The sequence below is a fragment of the Meleagris gallopavo genome, chromosome 2 (assembly GCF_000146605.3).
Source record: "Meleagris gallopavo isolate NT-WF06-2002-E0010 breed Aviagen turkey brand Nicholas breeding stock chromosome 2, Turkey_5.1, whole genome shotgun sequence".
In the NCBI taxonomy this organism is placed as follows: Eukaryota; Metazoa; Chordata; class Aves; order Galliformes; family Phasianidae; genus Meleagris; species Meleagris gallopavo.
The window spans coordinates 63,871,186-63,893,761 of record NC_015012.2 but is presented as its reverse complement, the minus strand read 5'-3'; the positions used below and the strand labels follow the sequence as shown (position 1 = coordinate 63,893,761).

Genomic DNA, 22,576 nt, shown 5'->3' with positions numbered 1-22,576 from the left:
TGTCTCGCCGGCGTGCCCGGCGCCGCCGCTGGGGAAGGGCCGCGGGGCCGGGTGAGGAGGGCGGGGGTGACGTGGCTGCTGGGCCGGCCGTGGGTCGGGCACAGAGCGGCCGCGTGTCCGCTGCGTGCGGTGGGTCGCTGCCTGCTCAGTGGCCGTGTTCTGAAAGTTATGTCCCTACAGCTGTTCTCGGTTAAGTTTTCTGGAAAACAGTGTTAGTGGAAAGCGCTTGTCCAGTACTAGGGGTCTTCTTACCCCTTTTAAAGCAGCCGTTTCAAGCAGTGTTTGCTTAATTTAACCACTCGTTCTGGTATGCCTTACCTTAGGTAGATACTTAACGTCTGGAAAATGTGTTTTGAAATGCGTAACTGGTCACATTATCATAGTTTACACCACTTTTCCCACGTTGATTCTTATTTTTCCAAAGTAAATGGCTTTTCAAGGGTGAAGAATGATCTCTCTTCCTAGCTAGGAAGAAAAAGATCAGGCAGGCCAGGTGTAAAGCAGGTGTCTGATAGAGCATTCCCCTGGGTGTTCTCATGTCTGCCATTTTCTGTGGGCCAGATGCAGAATAAGCTGTTTTAGGGTCCGTTTATGCTGAAGGTCTGTGTCCTTGTGTTTTTTTTCTAGAGCTCAGGTGTATCAGTAATAGATGCATGTTATAACTTACCTTGTAGGAGCAGCTGGTGATGGTGGAGCTCTCGGGAATTATTGATTCAGACTTCTTAGAAAAATGCGAAAACAAATGCAAGATTTTGGTGAGTGATTACAGCACAGTAGGAAAGGGGTAAGTGAGTACACATGTCAACAACAGAGCAGGGCTGTTTCCAAATGCCTTGAAGTCAATTAAATTTAGATAAAATCATTGGTAGAGAGTTGCATGACTTTTCTTGGCTGCACTTGGCTGTGGGTTGTGGTCATTCTATCGGAAGTAGCATGTTGTTCCTGAATTTAGGAAACACTTTCAGAAGTATCTTTCACACTGGAACAGGTTGCGCAAGGAGGTTGTGGATGCCTCAGCCCTGCAGGCATTCAAAGCTGGCTGGATGTGGCTCTGGGCAGCCTGGTCTGGTGGTTGGCAACCCTGCACATAGCAGGGGGGTTGAAACTCATTGATCATTGTGGTCCTTTTCAACCCAGGCCTTTTCTATGGTTCTATGAAGTATGTACACATTTTTATTATCCATTCTGTTTTTAATTAGTTGAGTTCTTAAAATCATGTATCTTAGCACACTTAAATAAATGTGAAGTACGTTTCTTTAAATAACTCGGACACTGCAAAGGCTGCATGTTTCTGCATTGCACTGTGTTCTTGCAGATGTTGTCTTGCTAATTCTGTTTACTGTGAATGTAAAGGATAACCAGACCTTTGTTATACGTTGCCAGCCACAAAGATGGAAGCAAACATCTCAGAGTGTGCAATTGGTCAGACTGTGTAAGGTGGTAGAGTCAATTTTGAACATCTTAAATAAGGAAATGCAGTCCAAATTCATAAATTATCCACTGCTAGATGAATGTGCTTTTATAAACAGAATGACTTCTTGTGTCTGACCTAATTCTCTTGAAATGCATTACAGTGATGATTGATTATTGGTCACTGAATGAGTATATGCTTTTCAACAGTGTTAATACAACAACAGTGTTAAATATTGAGCTTTGAGATTCTCTTGCAGTGCTGTTAGAATAACTTTAAGTATCTGCATGATATACTACTCATACCCAGTCTACCTGGTCTCATTCACAACATAAGCATTCGTTGAGACTGTTGATATCATATCATGGGAAACCTTACAAGACTTACTAAAGCTACAGATTCTGCATTGTGTTGTGCTCAACACACTCTGGTTGTACAGTAAGAAGTGGACTCTTTAACATGTTTTTTTTTCCCTGTTTCTTTGTAGGGAATAGAGACAGAGAGACCCATTTTGCAGGTGGACAGATATGTCTTTGCAGGAGATTATGAAGGTAGGAAAAATAAAAGAATCTCTTTTTTTTTCACGTTACCCAGAGAACTTTCTTAACATTAGTCTTGTTTATCACTGCTAATGGAGAGTATGAGACAATGAGGAACTGAAGATCTTGATGGTGTCTGTATAATAATAGAGAGCAGCATCATCTAAATTTGCCACGCCTCCATATTTATTTACTGGAAAGTATGCCTGGACTTGATTCTGGAGTGTACCACCTCTTATTTCTGAGGGGAAAAATATGGGATATAAGATTGCAAGCACCTACTCCAGGACGTCTCCTATATAAGCAGAACGGACATGCTGTGCAAACTGTGGCTCCTATTTGTCTTATGGTGACATAACTGGGAAGAAAATGATCTGAAACCCTCTACTGTACATTCAATGACAGTGATACTGCTGTCTGTTCCTGAGTTGGCAAGTGGTTAACAAAGGCTGGACCTTTGGGTGAGGCTGGAAATCAGCATTTCCAGAGTTGTGACAGTGAGTGCAGTATCCGCGGCTGATAGAAATTAGTTTGTCTAAGGCTATTTCACTTTGTTTTCCTTAGATGCCCTGGGAACGTGCGTGTTTTTTGAGGAAAACACAGAGCATGGTAATGGTAACAATTTGATGTCCTGTTTATTGTTAAAGCCTGTGAGATTCAGAATAATCATAGAATGGCCTGGGTTGAAAAGGATGGTCATCTAGTTTCAACCCCCCTGCTATGTGGAGGGTCGCCAACTACCAGACCAGGCTGCCCAGAGCCACATCCAGCCTGGCCTTGAATGCCTCCACGGATGGGGCATCCACAACCTCCTTGGGCAACCCGTTCCAGTGCATCATCACACTCTGTGTGTGAAAAACTTCCTCCTAATATCTAACCTAAACCTTCCCTGTCTCAGTTTAAAACCATTCCCCCTTGTCCTATCACTACCCACCCTCGTAAACAGCTGTTCTCCCTCCTGTTTATCTGCTCCCTTCAAGTACTGAAGGCTGCAGTGAGGTCTCCAGCACCATCTTAGCTCCCTCCTCTGGACCCATTCCAATAATCTTAATCTTGTTTCAGATGATAGTGGAATTCTCTATAATGATTGTCTTTTGGGTATTGTTTTTCCTCCTCTCTTCATGGTAGATGCTGAAGGCAACCAAAAACTACAGCTGAAGTACAAGTGCCATACAATGAAGAAGTTGAACATGACACGGACGCTTTTGACAGAGAAGAAGGAAGGAGAAGAGAGCATTGGTCAGTGCTCCTGCTCTAATGCATAGGGTCATTGATGGGTTATACTATGAATGTCAGCTTTGAGTTGAATGTTTGATTCAAGAATGCAGAAATTAGAGGAGCTTCCTTCTTCAGGCAACAAATATATACTTAAAAACAAACAAACAAAAAAAACCAAGCAGATTCTTTCTGCTCAGAATTGCCTCCAGTATGGCAGTAGGAGATTCCTGCAGAAGGATGTAAGCACTGGTCAGACATATGCTGATATTCCCTGGTATGCTTGTCTGTCATATGAAAGTTTTGGCACTTGTTCTGAAATCTGAGGCAATACTTTTGCACTTAATAGTTTGTCATTGATTTTTATTTCTGTCACCTTACTGCTTTTTGAATCAGTGTAAAATTAGGAAATCTATAATGTCTGTGGTAAGAAGTTCCATCTTTTATATATGAAATTGTTCTTACGTAATATATAGTTAATTGAACTTAACTAAGTTATAGGCATATAACTAGCAGACCATACCCTTTTTATTTTTTTTTCATTCTGTGGGCAGGAGTCTGTTTATATGTTTGCTTTATTTGTGTTTGTTTCTTTTAATACCGAAATCTGTGCTCTTCGATATTCACATACTGGGTGTCCCCCCCTACATATAGTAATAATGTTCATTAACAACAGCCTACTGCTTTTAGCTACCTCTTCTCACTCAAGTCAGTATTACTGCTTCATATTTTAAGAATATGTAGCTATTAAGTATTAAATGTGGGTAGTTGGCAAGATGTTGCTTGTAGGATGTATAACGTTAAATGTTATCTAGAATGGAACCACAATTCAGCAGTCTTATCAACATCATGCATTCCTCCTCCTTATATAATTATGTAATACTAACAAAAACTATTAATTTTAAAGTGCCATAAACTAGAGAATGTGTTGCTTTATAAGAAGGCCTTATTTTTTTTTTTCCCCCCCACAGAAAGCAACAGTGATACTTACTGCCAAATATTCTTTCTGTACTCTGACAGAAGCTTAATCTTGTGCATATAAAGTAATTAAAACATCTTGTGACTTGGCAGTATGTACTACCTAAAAGTTTATTGAAGTGGGAGGGGAATTCCAGTTCCATTTTGAGTTCCATCATATGTAAAGCCAAGAGCTTGATACACTTGAGTTCAGGAGATGACACCTTCATACGCTCTCTCCGATTTCATTCTTTGTTGCAATGCTAGATGCTCTCAGATTCATGTGAACATATTCACTTCATTGCATTTTTAACTTGTGTTATCAGTATAGCATATTTTTCTATCTCGTCATTATGACATTCCTGTTTTTCATTACTCTCTTAATTACCTTCCTTGGGACTGCTCTCTAGATGCTGAGCTGATGACTTCAATGAACTACACAGAGTTATTCAAGTACCCATTTTTTTTTTCTTGACTGACAACAGATAAATACCTGTTGCTATATAGCATGTTTTGTAAATTTGTATGTCTAATAAGTTTAGTCTACATGTTGTTAATTTTTCAACAACTAAGTTTCACTCGATTTTAAATAGACCTTTCTGTTATTCATAGCCCTACTTCTCAAGGAAAACGAATGCTATCAATTCAAGGAGAGACTCGGTGCAGAAACTAACGTTGATCTGAATTTTTGAAAGATGTCTTTATATCCTAAATGGTTCTTTTGCTTAAATGTTAGTTTGGCTCAACATTGATAATCTGTGAACAGATGAATTTTTTTTCCTAGCTTAACTCCTTTTCTCACTAATGCTGGTTTTCCTTCTTTGCATCAGGTGGTGTGGAGTGGTTACAGATCAAGGACAGAGACTTTTCCTACAGCAGGCCGAATACGATTTGTAGCTTTCTGCACGAACAGGAAGATTCTGAGGAGTCAGCTCAGGCTCGAGATAAATTAACTGAGGAGGCAGAGGGGGAGGTGAGTGACAGAGGAAATTCTGACATGAACTGTGATCTGGAAGAGTCGCATGGCTTGGAAGCAGATGCTTCTTCTGTCCCTCTGCCTGACAGCCCTGCTTCTGAAGCAGAGGATTCTCCTTCTGGAAGCGCTGCCTTAGATGATGCCCCTCCGTGATACCAGTTCTTCAGAATCTCTTCATTGAATTAATGGGCCAATGACACAATTTTTATTTTACCTGAGCAGTCTGTAGTGGGAAAAGCTGGCATTGTGTTCTTACGCATTCCTTTCGTGTTTGGATTATGCGGGGGAGATGTTTAGTGATTTTTATTTGTTTTTGATGCTGATTGGAGATACGTGCATCTCTACCTCAAAACTGAAGAAATAAAAAAGCCCCTGCCTTTGGAAAGAACGGATGTGTTGTATGTCTTGTCAAAAAGAAGAAAAAAGAATCATGGTTTAAACTGGATGTCCTGATGCTTTCAGCTGTGGCTTCACTTTGTGTCGTGCTCAGCTGGGCTGCTCTGCCCACGTACTGCAGTGACAGAACTGACGGCTGCTCGGCCGCAGGTCCGTAACGCCCCTCAGCGGTTCGTAAGCTGAGCCACGTGACTCCGGCATGGCCCCCCAGATTCAAAGCGACGCTTCTACCCGCCACGGCTTACAGCCGGAAATGTTGCGGCTCGGGTTGCGTCACGCGCTTTGCCCGTGCTCCCCACGCATGCGTACTGCCACGGCCCGGCTCTTCGCGCCGCCCTGGATGCCGGATGTGACGCACCGGAAGCTGCGCGTGGGGCTGCAATGGACTCGCTGGACCGGGTGGTGTGAGTGGGGGGAGAGCCGCGTCCGGGCTGCGGGAGTGAGGGTGGGACGGGGAGACCGAGTGGGCAGAGGAGGAAGGCCGGCGTCTTGCGTTTTTCATTTGTTATGAGCTCCGTGCACCTCGTGTAGCGCTGCTCCACTGAAGTAGATATGTTGTTAGCTGTGAATTTGTTGTTGCAGAAGGCCTAAAACCAAGAGAGCGAAAAGGTTTCTTGAGAAGAGAGAGCCCAAACTTACAGAAAACACAAAAAATGCTATGCTCATAAAAGGAGGAAATGCAAACTCAACGGTGACTGAAGTGCTTAAGGACATTGTAAGTCATTACCTCCCCATCCAGTGAGATACATTTATTTTCCTTTCTCTTTGACAGAAATCTTGAGTTATTCTCATTATTTTTTTTCTATATGTAAAGATATACTGGACCTTGAATCACTTTCTATAAGGAGAAATGTTGCAAGCACATTTGAAAACAGGGTGAGGTGCAGGGTTGGGACTGCGCCATGCAGCTGAAAGCCCATCCAAGTCTCATAGGCTACCTGTGTGTGTATTGATGCCAAGTGTTCAGCCTCTCTCAAAACATAAGCTTGCCCATCCCGTCACAGTGTCAGAAAACACAGTAGTTACACATAGTGGCTGTTCTTGTGCTGTTTTCTCACCGCAATTTTGTCATTTCATTGCTATCTTCTGCTGACGATATTCAGACGGCTGTTCATTCACTGTTTTCTGGTGTTTTTTTTTTTCCCCTCAGGCAAATGGGCCCATATTACATGGCTTTGATTTCAGTTGTTTCTTAGTTTGTTTTTAGTTTCTAGAAATACATCCTTTCTCCGTTAATTGTGATCCAGAGTCAGGATTGCCACAGTGGAGGGTTTTATTGTGAGCAGGCTTTTAGAGGTGACTTATTTTCTAGATTGATTTATACTTTTATACAATTATACTATTTATTGTGCTCCTATAAGTTGCAGAATTTAAGGAAAAGCAGTGCTGTGCATTTAGATGTACTTGATGTAACACATTTAACTTTGTCTCTTGCAGTATGCTCTGAAGAAGCCTTTTGCTGTGATGTATAAAAAGTAAGTGGTCGTGTACAATGCAGCATTTGTTAATTTCCAAGCATGAACAGAGATTCTGTTCAGCATGGGGGCTTGAACAATGCAAAGGGTTTCAGAAGATGGGTGAGATTCATCTTAAGTTTTAGTAGACTGGAAACCAGCAGGACATGGTCAGTGTTGATGTAGAGCCATTGTTGATGCTGTTCTGTGGCAGATATTAACAGCAGGATTCAACAGACTTGGACAATTGGCTTCCACAGTTCTGATCTGTGCAAACAGCTAGCAAGGTTCTGTGTCAGGGAGGTAGGCTGCTTATAATGACAGGATTAACCTTGCTCCAAGTGGAAAGCCATTGTCTCTATGAATGTGGGATAAAAGCATCAACTTTAAGAGCTAAACTTAACGTTGGATGAACAAGCAGAGTCAGTAGTTCATAAAGTGTCACTGACATGGTTGTTCTGAAAGTTGGGCTCCAGGAGACAGGAATCTTGGGAAAGTTTACTTAAAATGGCAGTAGCAGCACTGAAGAACGCCTGGCAGTATAAATATGGTCTACATTTTGAACTAAAACTGAACTTCTAGTGCTGCAGTTTGCAGCAGAATCCAGAATCTTAATGTTATCAAAAAAAGAACTGAAGTGCTTACCTCAAATTTTACAATTTTTTTTATCCCCACTCCCCATCCCCTCCCTCACTTCTTGTCAGGAAAAATATTACCAGGCCTTTTGAGGACCAGACATCATTGGTAAGTATAGACCATATCTTTTCTTATGAGATCTTTCAGCTGTGAAATCACAAATAACATTACTGGAGGATGATTTTCTGTTGTACTATTGCAAGTTTGATGAAAAACAAGTCTATAATGAATTTGGGTAAGCTGAAGGTAGAATTACATCTAGATTTATGGTATCGGTAGGCATTTTATTCTTCCATCTGCAAGACAGAATCCTCGTGTTGTGAGGATGTTGTTTTTACCTTAAATACTTGTTTTTCTCAACTGACAGGCAAAATTAGGAATGTGTAACACTATTATAGGTAACAGTGCTTGATACAAAAGGAAGAATTAAGAGTTTTATTTTGGTTTCCTAGCAGTTCACTTGAACTGCTGAAATATCTGACAGAAATGAGTTATCTCAAAATACGATCAGTGGGAACTAAACAACTTGATTCAATAGTTTCCCCTGTGCTACTGCTGGCTCGGGTATAGGAAATAGGGATCAGCGTTCCAACATGCAGGGCAGTTGTTAAAACAAGTCACTGAAAATGTACACTGAAATTGGGAGTTGGGGGCTACAGTAGTAAGTAAACGTGTGTATGAAATAAAAAGTCGTGTAGATATGCCAGGCAAAATCTTTTTTTCTTAGTGGAACATGAAACTGTAGGCAGCAGGAAGAATGTGCAACATTATTAGCTGAAAATTAACTCTTTACAGGCATGTAGTTGGATGATTTAGCTCACAGCCATATAGAAACTAGCTATATTCTAGGAAAACATGGCAGCTAAAAGCATTCTGGTCCTACTGGAAGCTTGCATTCTCATAGCTTAGAATAATCAATGGAGCTGGTCATCAATAAGTGTGTCAGTGAACAATCAGAGAGAGACAGAAAATCAAGTGTTTTCTTTTTTTTTTTTTGAACTTGATTACATACATTTTTTTTTAAAGTCAGTTTAGCGGTGTATTAGATGTTACAGTATAAATAAAGGCCTAATTTGTGTCTTGAGTTTGTTGCATCTCTTTAATGAAATACCATGCAGCTGTTAAAAATATTTACAGATGTCAAAATGAGGTAATGAAGAGCTGTGTGCACAAGTTTCAAGGGGAGTCCCCTGGAGATCTGTTGTTGATCTGTCTTCGGCCAGTACTTTTCTGGGACCTGGAAGCAGAGCTCAGTGCTGAAGTGTGATTTGTGAATGCAGTTCACCCAGACAGGGAGGTGTCTTTTCTGACTTCCCAGAAGTGAAGAGCTGCAGGCAGGGCAGAGTGTTCACATGAGCCTCTTAACTGCTGCTGTTGCTGGGAGGAGAGGCAGCAAGTTCTTGTGCTTCACAGCTGCTAGGTGTGGGTAGAGGAACGCTGGCGCTTTTCTGATAAATGCAGTTCTTAGAAGCAGATTGTATACTGAATGTTTTAAATGCTCACAAGGTGAAACTCGTGACTTATCATTTTTTCTCTTTCCCAATTTTAGGAATTCTTTTCCAAGAAATCAGACTGCTCTTTGTTTCTGTTTGGCTCTCATAACAAGAAGCGACCCAATAACCTGATAGTAGGTAATGTGTCTGTCTTGGGTTGCTATTTGGATTGAAAGTCCAGCTTTCAATAGATACTTAAGTGTTGTCTTCATTTTGGTCTATTTTCCTTTTCTTTTGCAGGTCGCATGTTTGATTACCACGTGCTGGACATGATTGAGCTAGGCATTGAGAACTTTGTATCCCTGAAAGACATCAAGGTAAGGACTTGATACAGACTTTCAGTGACATCTACTGGTGGGTTTTGTTGGTGCATTTACATTTTCTGCACCTTAAGGACCAGAAGCTTTTTTTAAGAAATAGTTTCACTCTGTACTTGAGTACTGCTAGTTTGTATTTCCGTGTAGTGTTACTTTTATGTGCTCTTTTTTTCTTTGGTTTGCATATGGCAAGCTTGCTGTAAGCTTCCTACAACTTTATTTACAAATTCTTTTTTTCAGACTTGTTTTATTCCCATTTTTTAATTAGTTGCTTGTACACAATTCTTTATTCAGATTCCATTCATGGGAGGTTTCTATATAAATCAGCATTTTTTAAACCTCAATCACATTAAAAAATCAGATGGTGATTCAACCGCCAGCAAATACAGCTCTGGATAGCAGTGCTTACAACTTTCCCACCCCGGTTATATTTTTACTGCTATGCAACTAATCCTTCTGGAGAATTAATCTAATAGAAGATGAACCAATGGCACAGGGGAGAGGTCATTCTCCAACTGAATTATTTTCATCAACACAGCCAACCGTGTTGGTATGAAGATGTCTTGAAGATGAACAATTTATTGAAAGTGTACCAAATACTTCAAATGCTGCAAAAATAAGGAAAGTTTATGGTCCTTGCTTTCGCTAGTCTGTTGCAGGGCTGTCCAGAGGTATAGCGAAAAAAATTTCACTTTTTAGAAATGTGAACCTTTCCCTTGAAGTCAGATTGTTTGTAGTGCTTATGGTGGAGAAGTTATAGTCAAGTAATTGTGTATTTTGGTGAACATTAGAATTTGGTGGTTGACTATTCTTTTGGCTTTTTTCATGTACTTTTCAGTGTCAAAGTACAGCAGATCTGTTTAACCTCTAGTTTTTTTGTTCATAGTTGTGGTCAACTATGAACAAATTAAGATTTGTTTTCACTGCAAGGGGTTATTTTGCATGTTTTATAGTAAAGAACATGGTTTTTAAAACCTGGATAATACAATTCATTTGTTTAGAAGCATGCCTTCCCATATGCATATCGCAAGAAAAGAAGTGTCTGTTCTGTCTAGAGATCACAGGTCGCCATTTTTCATTCAGTGTTGAATGGAGAACCAGCCATTAATACAATAATAAGTTCTCTAACACAGTCTGAATTTTTGTTGTTTTAAAATTCTTATCCCACAGAACAACAAATGTCCTGAAGGAACAAAGCCTATGTTGATATTTGCTGGTGACACGTTTGATTTAAATGAAGAATACAGGAGACTGAAGAGCCTTCTTATTGGTCAGTGTATTATTATTTGGGCAGTGGGATCTCCTAAATCTGTCACAATATGATGTATTGGGAAATGGTGGCTTGTCAGTAACTGTTTGCTCCTGTTTGACCCAGAAGGAAACCAAGAGGAGATGCACTTGTAGATTTCACGTGGCATTAGAGTTAAGTAATCATCATGACTGATGAAGATGACTAGCCTAAAAGACCTCAAAGTTGAATATGTATTCTCACTAATATTCACAGTGTTGATTGTGTGGGGAATTTTGGCATTTTTCAAAAAAGTATTTACCTTGTAATTACACCGCTACATTACTTTCCTAACAAAATGAATATCTAATTTTGAATCAGCGGATTAATTTCATTAAGTGGGTTGTTTTTGCTTACAGAAAACGTTGATATAATTGAGCCTATGTTTCTATTATGAAAGCATTTTTTGTGAGAACTGGCCAAACTTCCAACAGAAGTGCCATTGATCTGAGTATCTGGAATGAATACATGCATTAAAAACCAGCTGTAAATAATAGCTGTGCTATAATGTTCAGGCAAGCTGAGATCTTAATGAACGAAATGACTTGAAGTGTTTTATTCTACCTCAAGGTTGGAAGCACACTTGAACTTCTGACTTTAGCTGAGGAGCTACAAAAAATAATGAAACTTCTTAGGGTAACTTCCTAGGACTTACAGGTATGGTACAGTGTCTCCTCACACTTCCAAAAAAAAAATAAATCCAAAAAACAAAAAGATTGTTAGAGTGGTAGGTTTTTTATGCTTCATTATAGCTTTCTTAACAGGATATTACTTCTATAGGCTTAAGTAGAAGTGAAACTGGCCTGAGAAGAGCAGGCATGTTCTTCTAGTTCCATTCTTGGGTTGTACTGTTTCATAATCCTGCATCTTTGTAAGATCTTCCTTTTATGTAAGTAACGACTGGACTCCTTTTTCTAGGGAAACAGAATCATTGTTTTTTAGAAAGTGACCTTAGATTTTTATTTTTTATTTTTTTCCCACTTGCTCTTTTGATTCCTTAAAGCACAATGTTTCATCTACAGAGAGACTAAAAGGGAGCAGAAGAGAACACTCCCACCTTTCAATACATTTGAGTGGTCCTTGGGCATATGAAAGACTAGTGCTGTGCTTATGGACCTTTGAAGTTGGGTGACCATTGAACATGAAGATTCATGAGTTTAAATAATCCATATTTGTGTCACTGTAAATCAGTATTTACATTGCAGGATGTATCCCCATTGTTTTCTAAGATGTATCTTGTTCCAACATCTGCACAGTGTTGGTGATTTGCATCCAGGTGTGTTCATCTACCCCATTATCAAGCAACTTGATACTTTAAATAGAAGGCATACATCATTAGATAGTTGCCAAATAACTGTCAAGTCTTTCCTGTCCTCTTTTTCTGATGTTTACCTGTCATTTCTCCTGTTACTTTGTGTGTAATAACTCTGTTGTCAACTGTAGTCAAATACATTGAATGTATTCCAAGTACTCCAGGTCCTAAAATTCTGTTGACTTCTGTGAGGAACCTAAATGCAAGATAATAGATGAAGGGGAAGGTTAAGTCATATGAAGACTTGAAACTATCAGTAACCAATTAAAATAATTTGGCTGATAATTTGACTGTTCTTAACTGATAGGGGAGAACAGATTCATTCTGTTCCTGCACAAGATAATGCTTTTAAGCTCAGACTTCATTTCTAAGAAAGAAAAACGCCTTTAACAACAGCAAGTAGTTTGTTACTGTATTAGATCTACTGAAATCCCAATGGGAATATTAGATAGCAAGCAACTTTTTGTTGCCCAAGCAGTGTGATGCTGGTGAACAACCAAGCTTTCATTGGCTTTTGTGCTACCAAGAGGGATTGTGTCTGTTAGGAGTATCATCTTACAGCAGTTTCTTTGTAGAACTAAAAACCAAGGGTGATTTGCTGTCTTCATGTCAAGCAAACATGTAGCCAGCTTAAAATGTGAAGTGCAAGAACTTATTTAGAAGATAGAAATGGCAGCTGCATTTTTTTTAGAAGCCCAGAAGGCGAAGACATGCTGTTCTTTCTCTGTTTTCATTGTCTAACAAGGAAGTAGGACAGGAATCCATTTTCAGTGTAAGTTCTTGGAATGCAGTTCATGAAACTAATAACTACTTATGCTTGCATTTATGAAATATTTCTTCCCTTAAATTGCTGCCTGCTGGCTAGTTTGCTGTTGCATACCACTTTGGTCCTAAAAATGATTAGGCATTACATGGCTTTCTTATACACTTTCTAAACTGTTGATTTGTTGGAGACTACTACAGTTTTAGATTGGCTTGTTCTTCATATTGCTGTCCTCTCACAGACTTCTGACCATCTCAGGGATTTTGGGTTCCATCTAGCCAAGAAAGGGGATGGCTGGGAAAAAAGTCTGGGATAGAGTTTAAACTCCTCTACTATTAATCATAGCTTCAGAGGTTACAGTATTGCCACCTTCTGCATATGAACTGATATAAGAAATGTATAGGCTAATAGAATTTGGGTTTGTGAAGCCCTCTGCAGGAAAAAGTGAATTAGAAGTTCTGGAAACGTGTTGAGAGAGAAAGAACTAGGAATGGAAAGAGAGGAGAAAGCAAGATTCTAGTCCAACCAAAGCAAGAGATGTAAATTAAGAAACATTAAAAATTTCAGCTCTTTGGGTGTACTGAAGTGTAAGATTTCTGCAGCTGTTGAACACTGCCAGGAAACAGAAATTCCTGACCACCTGCATTTGTTTGGAAGAGATCATCCTGTGGGTAAAAGGATGCCTGATGCCCCAGGAAAATGCAAAGAGAAGTGTTACCAGTAAAAATGCTGTAAATGTATACTTGTGAACCCACAGAGCACGAGTCAGAGGGAAAAGTACATGCAAAAAGTGAACAAAATATTTTTATTTGCAACTTTTTCTCCATAACTACAAACTCAACCCAGGAGAGGAGGAGTGAGAGTATTTAACTGACCAAGAAAATTTCCTGGCTAGACTCCAGTTGATACATGCCAGCAAGACTTTGTTTTGGATGCCATTCCAATGCTGATACTCTTGAAAAAGCTAGTGGAGGAAAAGACAACTAGCTGAGGAACCTGAAAATGAGACAGGAAGAGACTGATGTGTTTTGCATCTGTTAGCAGTTCTCCCATGTTTCAGCATTGCACTGTTATGTTTACTAGCACACCTTGTTCCCCCAGTCAAGGTCACATTCTTTTTTCCACCCCCTGCATCTGTTGGACAGATTGCTGTGCTTATTTTAGGCACTGGTTGCACAGTATTTTTCATAGTCTCACATAAAATGCTGACTGAAGATGGCTTATTTTGTATTTAACTTGTCTTTCGGTGTTCTGTTTGCAAATTAAGCAGGTATTTCTAGTGTTTATTTTTTATAGGTGTGTTTTGCTTATTAAATAGAGAAAACATTAATTGTAATGACAAATATCTCTTACTCAAGGAACGTAAGTGCTTTGTTGCTGGGGAGGCATGAAGGAATTTACATACCAAAACCTTTCTTGCCCACGTCACTGAGAGGGAAGGTAGATAAGATTAAACAAAATAGTTTTGTCCTGTTTTGTACAAGTCTTTATAGCTTCTTTATGTTCTTCCAAATCTGACTCTGATTAAGAGTCTTGAGTGCTGTCTTAAAAACGCATCTGAATTAATGGCTTCTCTACACTGATCTGCTTAGTGAATTGGCCTAAACGTAAAATAAGATGCATTTAGTTTTAAGACTTTGTAGCTAAAAAATGTAGAGGGATAGACTATTCTGCTATCCCAACCAGGTTGTTAAAACAGAAATACTGCTCAGAAGGGGTATTTGTTCTTGTCCAGGCACTTGGGTTTAGATCCCATATACATATATTGCTTCTGAATTATCTCTGGGAAGAGTTCCTCTCAAGATTCCTACACGCACTTGGTTTCACAAACAAAGACCCTTTTTGATACCATAAGAGAATCTTCAGGGACAAGGAGTTTGTATCGCTGCTATCATTTGGATCCATTATGAAATGAGCCAATTTGTTACAGTTGTTTCCTGGCTTTGTTTTCAGTCAAGAAATCGGACACTTTATTTTAAAATATTTTTTTCAGATTTCTTCAGAGGTCCTACTGTGCCCAACATTCGTCTGGCTGGGTTAGAACACGTTCTGCATTTCACAGCTGTTGATGGGAAAATTTACATGAGAAGCTACAAGTGAGTGTGTATTCTATCTGTGTTTGCTCTTTAGGTACACTTGTCAAGCTTTCCCAAATTTTAGCCTGTAATTCTGTAACTGACCTGCCTGGAGCAGTAGCGAACTGCATTTCAAACGTGTGGTGTAGAGATGTTCCACTGTAACTCAGAGTAACTTGTGTGGCAGAAGGAAAGCGCTTAAGGCCTAAATGTATTCATTCCTTCCTTGTTGAACTCTTCTTTCTAGCTAGGAGGATTGTTCTCTCATGGTTGGACTGGTAAGGTGTTGCAAATTAGACCTGGGGATGAATTTGGAGTACCTTTTCAGACTTCGTGGACTTAGTCTGATGTCAGGCTGATTTCTAGGACTCTGCTGAAGAACAGCAGGCAGTGTGCTGTAGACAGAACTACAGAAGGGAAGACAGGAACGTGCAGGACGAGATAATCTTTCTTCCTGCTCTGGCATTTGCTCTCACAGTTCATGGCCTTTCCTTTGTGGGCCATGAGTGCTGAAAGCGTGTGTACTCTGTGTGACTTTGATTTCTCTTGTAACAAAAAAAGCTGTCTACAGTCTTATTCTTCAACAAATAAAAAACAGTACACACACAGTGGAACAACATTAAAAGAAAAGCAAATTTCTTGCCTGGGGCTCAGAGTGTTTTGCTATAAACTGTAGTATATGTTATTTCCCTGTTTATTAATACACAGGGCACTATTTTGAATTTATGGAATGGTGTGGCTTTTTAGGGTAGTATAACTGAATTTTAACAGTTGTAATGAGAGTACTAACCCCATTTAAAAAAAAAAACAAAAGCTAAACAGATCATATTTTGAGTGTATTCATGTTGTGATGGAAGTTAATTATAAATTCTTATTGATAGACATCTTTCTCAATAGTAGAATTAGCAGTAGTAGTTGTTTTGAATGGTCTTCCCAACTGCAAGATTGAAACTGCCCTTTAGGAAGACAGATAAATATTTATCACAAAGGACAATGTTGGTTGTTTTTGTTCTTCTCTTCTAGGGTGCTTCTGAAGAAATCTGGCTGTAAAATACCAAGAATTGAACTGGAAGATATAGGACCTTCATTAGATTTGGTTATGAGGAGAACACATTTAGCTTCAGATGACCTTTATAAGCTATCTTTAAAACAACCCAAAGCCCTAAAGGTAAATACCTTATGAGTATGCATCCTTGGTTTTAGGCACTTGATTTGGTGATTTACTGCTGGTGATGATACAGGCAGATGCCTGGCTTCTCACCACAGCTACAGGCACGCTCTGCTCAGAAATACTAATGGTGTTCTTCCCTTACAGCCTAAGAAGAAAAAGAACATCTCCCATGATGTGTTTGGTACAACTTATGGTCGAATCCACATGCAGAAACAAGATCTTAGTAAACTGCAGACAAGAAAAATGAAGGGGTTAAAAAAGAGACCAGCGGAGAAGTCAGTTGAAGATGGTGGTATTAGTCCTAAAAAGACAAAATCTGTGTGATAGTGTGGAATAACTTTGAAAACTATTTGTATCTTAATTTTTTTAATGTAAATTGTAATATAAAAGCGACAAACATAAAGGATTTCAGCTGCCTTTACCATTAGTTTTATATTTAAAACAAAACAAAAATTTCTTTTATGATTTGTCATTTTAAAGGGAAATTGAGTTATTGAGCTTTAGCTTAGAACATGCTTATTTAGAAGGGGGGAAAAAAACCCACAAGATGTAACTTGTTTAGTTTTCCAAAGCTGAATATTTATTCTCTTGATATGAGCAAACATATGCTGGTTAAGCAGCTGACTCATTTCCCGAACAGTTTTATGGTTACGATGTTGGGAAACCTTGATCAGTCAACCTATCTTACAAATTCTTTGCAGGACCAGAATAGTGTGTATACATAATACGTGCAACATGACTTCTGCGTTCATTTACTGCTGATGTATTTCGGTTTATGCACAGTTACAATACTTAATAAATTCCAAACCATTTTCTAAAGTATGAACTCATAACGTGTCTAATGCCAGATTACTTTGATCTGCTGCACCAAGCCCTTCTTAACATTTGCAGAATCAGAAATGATTAAGGTGTTTTTGCTGTGTTCATCACCGTGGTAGCAAAGTACCTGATGTTTGCTTTAGGCATAAATGAAACCTTTACAGTTTGAATTTCAATCTTTGATGCTTGATTTGTGCCCAGAGTGGAAGAAGCAAAGGTAAGTTAGTATTTTTGCTGATCTTAATTATTTCTACCATGCTTCATTTTACAGTACGTGAAGCAACCATGAAAGGTAGAAGTCTCCTCTTACCTGTGTCTGTGAGCTGCTCCTCTCCAGAGTTTATGCTTGTGAGTTGGGGAGGATTCTATAATTATTATAAATACATGCACTTTATGTACACGATGAAAGCAGCAGTGCTGCAAGTTTGCTCTTCAATACTTTCTTTTCCATTCAGTTCTCTTAAAGTTTCGTCAGCTGAAGTGTCACATCAGAAGGAGATTGTTTGTTATTTTTACTTGTCTCCTCATTCCTGGATGGAAGCCGTTGGGCAGCTTTGCTGTCCTTGTGCAAGAGCTGAGCTGTAACACTGGCTGCGCAAATGCCATGCGGTGTTCTTGCTGCATTTGGTTTGATGAAACTTGCAGCATGACAAAGAAAGGGCTTTGAAAGTTTGGGGTCTTTTTGAGGTCATTTAGCTAAGGAAAGTATATATCTTCAATGTTTTCCCTAAAAATATTTTTCATTGTTAGGCTGTGTTTTTTAATACAAATTGTTTTCAAGTTATGTTGCAATCAGGGATTTAAATTTGTTCAGTTTCTACTAAGTACTTTGTATTAGTCAAAGTAGTGCTGTCTTGGTGCAAAGTGGGCAGTGTGAGTTTCTCAGTGTGCAAGGAGATAGTTGCTAGCTTGGCTTCATCCTGAACTCACCACATTTGTTTTGGAGAAGTTTCAGCCTTGCTGCAAAGCAACGATTGAGCCCTGAGACAGGTGGCAAATGTGATCTCTCTTCTACAGTATGTAAGATGGCACCTCTGCATGGCAGGCAATTCTGTGGTTTGAGTATCTGGTTTGACTCAAGGTAAGTGGAGATATGAGGGCTAAATATAACAACTTTATAGTTGCAGGTTCTTTCTCGCAGTCTTTTCAAGCGTGAGGAAACTTGTCAGATGCTGCACTGTAGGTGTGTGCGTGGGGAACAGAACATGCTGTGCTCAAAGGGCAGCTGTCAAAAGGGGCCTCACCGCAATTGCCCCTTGCATCTGGAGCTCTGTAGGTCTGAAAGCACATAAACATGGCCCCCAGGGCTCTGTGGTGTGTGCAAGGCACAACTGCTATGTTCACCTCTCCTTTTTTCATCTCCTTACCTTCCAGTGGTGCACTGGAGATAGCTTTATTTATGGGTTGTAGAGATGAGTTACATTTGCAGGAAAAGCTCCCCACTGGCAAGGCTTGCTTCCCGAGGCTGTACCTGCACAGCAGAATAGAGGTGGAGCTGCAGATGAGAAGTCATGCCCACACTGTCCTGAGCAGAGCTGGCAGAAAGGCAGGGGCAGGGATTGGTGCCTTCTGCATCCCCATGGTTTGTGTGCTTACGTTGCACAGCTGTGCTGCTGGCACCTTCACTGCTATTGCTAATGAGGCCGCTGTGATTAAAGGTAATGATGCAGTTATACGATGAGTTCTAACTGTGTTACATTTTACTTGGCTCTTTTTGTATGGTATGATTTAAAAAAAGGTTGGAGGAGAGGCAGGTAAATACTGAGTGATGCCAAATGCTGGGCTCTTGGAATTCCCACGTTTTTGGGAATTAGTCCCACATAGGATCGCAGTAATCACAGCCTCCATCTGTGTTAGTACAACATGACAGAGCGAGCACTGAGGGGAATTAGCAGTATCTGTCTGCAGCCAGCGCGTGAACTTCTTTCTGTTGCCCAGATTTTGTGGGTTTGAGTTTTATCTGGATAGTTCCTTAGCAACCTTATTTGTTTTCACTGAGTGCTTTCGGGGTTTGACTGTGATGATTTTCCCTCCCCCACTAATATGGTTGTAGCTGGGGAGGGCTAGAAGAGAGCCTGAAGAGAGGGAAGTCAAACTCCAGCCATAGCTGGTACAGCACTGACTGCTGTGTTGTCCAGCCAGCAAAAAACCAAAAAGGCTGAGGACTGTTGCTTATTTCAGATGCTATCAAATTGAAGGAAACTAGAGCAGAATTGTTAGAGGTGTTTTCAGTATTAAAGAGAAGGAAGTGGAAAAATGTGAGCTGTATATAATAACATAGCCATACATAATGTATGTGAGCCTGTGTACTACATGTAGTGCAAATAGTTCTCCTGTGTCTCCAGTGCAGCTTGGCTCCTCTTGGACATTGCCAAAGTATCTGTAAGTAAGGCTGATACATCCTTGAGAAACAGGGATTTGAGAGAGTTGTAGCAGAAGTCATGTTCCCTAAAATCTTAGAAGGAAAAGAAGACACAAGGCACCTGAATATGAAGCCTGTGTAGGATTCCCTTGTAAACTGATGGATGTTCAAAGGAAACAATCTGACTAGTGCCTTAGAGGAAGAAGAACTCTGCTGTCATGCATTTATGCACTATCACAGGGAAGAACCAACAAAGGTGTTCTGAGGAGGACATGAGGTTTCTAAGAGACCTACCTGAGGAGGCTGGGAATTGATACTTCAGAGATCACACTAGGCAGGGGTGAGCTCAGTGCTCTGTGGACAAAGAAATAGATACGAGCACTGCAGAATAAAAAAAAAGTAATTTGGGTTAAGTGCTATTCTAAATAGCAAGGGAATCATCTACTTGGAGTAGTGAACATGGCAGATAAACTTCTAAGACAGTTGTTCATTGCTCTTTCTTTATGACTTTCCTGTTCTGACTACTTGATCTTCCCTGCCCTCTTCTCTAAGATAAGCACAAAGAAATCCAGGGGAAGTAGAGATAAGGTTTTGAGCAGAACTTAGTAGATGTATAATTAATGTCTTTCCCTCAGATTCTCATTATATTCTTTCTCCCTTGCTAATAGCATAAGCCTTCCTGGTATGCAACACAACGCCCAGAAAGTCTGAATTTCTCACTTCTTCCATGATAGTTACAAAAGTATGTGCTCTGTCTTCTGTTTTGATTGCTGCCATTTTCTCCCCTTGCCTCTCTTTGCTTACATCCTCCAATTTCAACTAGGTACAGCTGCAGGGACCTGTTTCCTACTGTCTGTCCAGATCAACTTCATATTGTCCCAAAGTTGAGCTGCTTTTCTTTAGTTGCTCCTGATGATTGTTCTGTTATTCCCTTCTTACTGCTCTACTATATCATTGGCATGCTAATGATTGGTTTCAGATATCTTCTGCATTCTGTACTGTTATTTGCTTAATTTCCTGTTTTCTTGATGCAGGGATTGAGGCGCTTAGTGAGAGGGTCTGCACAAACTGAAACAAGGAATTAGGAGTTAAACTCCAAAGCCAGAGGTCAGGAGCCAGAGTCAAGGACAGGAAGAAGAGCTCTCCTGTCCACTACTGTAATAGAGATGTAGATCACACAAGGAAATATGCAGGAAATGGACACATTACTTGAGGTGCGGCCTCAACAGAGCTAAATACAGGGGACAATTGCTTCCCTGCTCTAGCTGGCAACACTACTTCTGATACAAGCCAGGATGCCATTGGCTTTCTTGGCCACATGGACACACTGCTGGCTTATGTTCAGATGAGCATCGACCAACACCCCTAGGTCTGTTTCTTCCACGCTGTCTTCCACAACAGGCTGTCTGCTGCAAGCCTGTAGTGTTGCCTGGGGTCGTTGTGGCCAAATGTATTGAACAGGACAGGCCCCAGTATCAACCCTTGGGGAACACCACTCAAGACCAGTCAGTAGCTGGATTTAACTCCATTCGTCACCACTCTCTGGGCCCAGGGATAGAGACAGCTCTTTACCTGACAAAGAGTGTATCTGCCCAAACCATGGCCGCCAGCTTCTCCAGAAGAATGCTGTGGGAGACCATGTCAAAGGCTTTGCTGAAGTCTAGGTAGATTATGTTAACAGCCTTTTTCTCATCCACCAGGTGGGTCACTCAGTCATAGAAGATCAGATTGGTCAAGCAGCACCTGCCTTTCATGAACTTCTGCTGTCTAGGTCTGATCCCTCAGTTGACCCACACATGTCGCCTGCGAAGATCTGAGCAATGCTGAATTTTTCACATACAAAATGATGTAATGCAGTTTTAAATGTCTTTTCTTCTTTCCTGACATTGACGGCGTGGAGAAGGCAGCAAAATGAGCCTGTGCTTAGGACCAAGCTCAATTCTAGGCAGCTTCAGGTGCTGGCATTATTTCTCCCTTCTTTTAAATCTGAAATTAAATCATTAACATCTGCTGGGCTCTTGGCAGGAGAGTTACTGCTTTGTGCTCTGGAATTGCTGCAGTGGTGGTTATCTTTGTTAGCTGTAGATGGGTGCACTGGGGATGAACACTTGCTGTTACCAAAAGATAGTTCAGATGCCTCATCCCTCCCTGCCTGTTTTTCAGATAAAGATTTTACTCCTTTTACTAAGCGTGGGTTTCCTTATCTAAAAATGTCCAGGAGTAGATGTGTCTTCTCAGCTGTGAATGCAAATTGCTAATGTTTTTTCTGAGCTCACTGACTTACAAGTTTCTCATCTAGGGGCAGGTGAGGGAGGGAATGTGGATGTAGGACAAAAGAGACAGGCAAAATGTCTCCTCACTCTCATGTTGTCATGCTTTTGCATGAGACAGAACCTTTTCTCAATGCAGCAAGGAAATGTAAGCTCTTCAGCAGTAAGTATTTGTAACAAACTACCACATGGCTAAAGAGATAAGTTTAACTCCTTTGGTTCTTGTAAGCAAAAAGGACATTTGAATGTCCTGTATCAGGAAGCTTATATTAAGATGGCTTGCTGCAAAAACATACAAAAATAAATAAAAACTTTATAGCAAAGTATTAATAGGGCCCCCCCAAAGTCCTTATGCAATGTACCAATGAACACTAGTAAGCTTTTAATTCATAATAGGTCATAGTTTTCAGCTCCTGTTGACGCACTCTGCACACACTACTACTACTTTGCACATTATTTTTATTTGAGCCAAATACTATGCTGGCTTTATTTTTTCAGAAAATAGATCTGTTTGTAGACTTTTTTTTTTTAAGTCAGTAGATAATGCATAATGATATTTCTTAAAACAGCTGCAGAAATGCACCTTATAGACAAGAGTGTGAAGAGATTAGAGTAGTGATGCTGCTGCAAGGAGTTACGAAGGTGCAGCTGTGGGATGGTGCCCTGATCAGTGCTTCGTGTCCATCCTTATGAAATTGATGTTCTTTGGGACTATGCTTGTGAGCAAGTTTCACCACAACTTTCCCTATGAAGCAGGCATTATTTTATACATGTGGCAGCAACAACTCGGGACTTTTTGAGAAGGAACTTGCTTTGTGATCAAAGGCAAAATGCTAAAGCTGTGAGTTTCCTGCCCGTGAGGCCAATGTGATGGTTTCCATTACCTCTCCAGATCTGTTACACCCAGCCCTGGTCACAAAGAGAGTCTCTAGCTTATCTGTGTGCCTTGTAGCAAAACACGAAGAAATCTATTCATATAGAATAGTCTTAAGGCGATCTCCAAAATAACATTTGGGTAACTTCTTGATACGGTCTCCTTTTCCCCTCCTGTCCCTTCTGACAGAAGTTCTTATAGGGCTGCTGTTTTAGCTGGAAAGGTTTTTTCTACTGTAAAGATTTTTT

At 40.2% G+C, this 22,576-nt stretch overlaps 2 protein-coding genes across 2 annotated transcripts; both read left to right on the top strand.

The window, feature by feature from the left end:
• The first annotated feature begins 647 nt into the window (after positions 1–647).
• Positions 648–5,486, top strand: GTF3C6 (general transcription factor IIIC subunit 6). Its single transcript, XM_031552516.1, has 5 exons — positions 648–755; positions 1,899–1,962; positions 2,515–2,559; positions 3,079–3,189; positions 4,953–5,486. Exons 1-5 carry the CDS (start codon positions 687–689, stop codon positions 5,249–5,251), a joined length of 588 nt encoding a protein of 195 aa, XP_031408376.1. The 5' UTR covers positions 648–686; the 3' UTR covers positions 5,252–5,486.
• A 305-nt stretch (positions 5,487–5,791) lies between these two features.
• On the top strand, positions 5,792–16,836 carry RPF2 (ribosome production factor 2 homolog). The gene is made up of 10 exons (XM_003204291.4): positions 5,792–5,898; positions 6,077–6,209; positions 6,932–6,969; positions 7,653–7,692; positions 9,134–9,215; positions 9,318–9,394; positions 10,565–10,664; positions 14,751–14,853; positions 15,856–16,000; positions 16,148–16,836. The coding sequence occupies exons 1-10, from the start codon at positions 5,876–5,878 to the stop codon at positions 16,325–16,327; spliced, it is 921 nt and encodes a 306-aa protein (XP_003204339.1). The 5' UTR covers positions 5,792–5,875; the 3' UTR covers positions 16,328–16,836.
• The last annotated feature ends 5,740 nt before the right edge of the window (positions 16,837–22,576 follow it).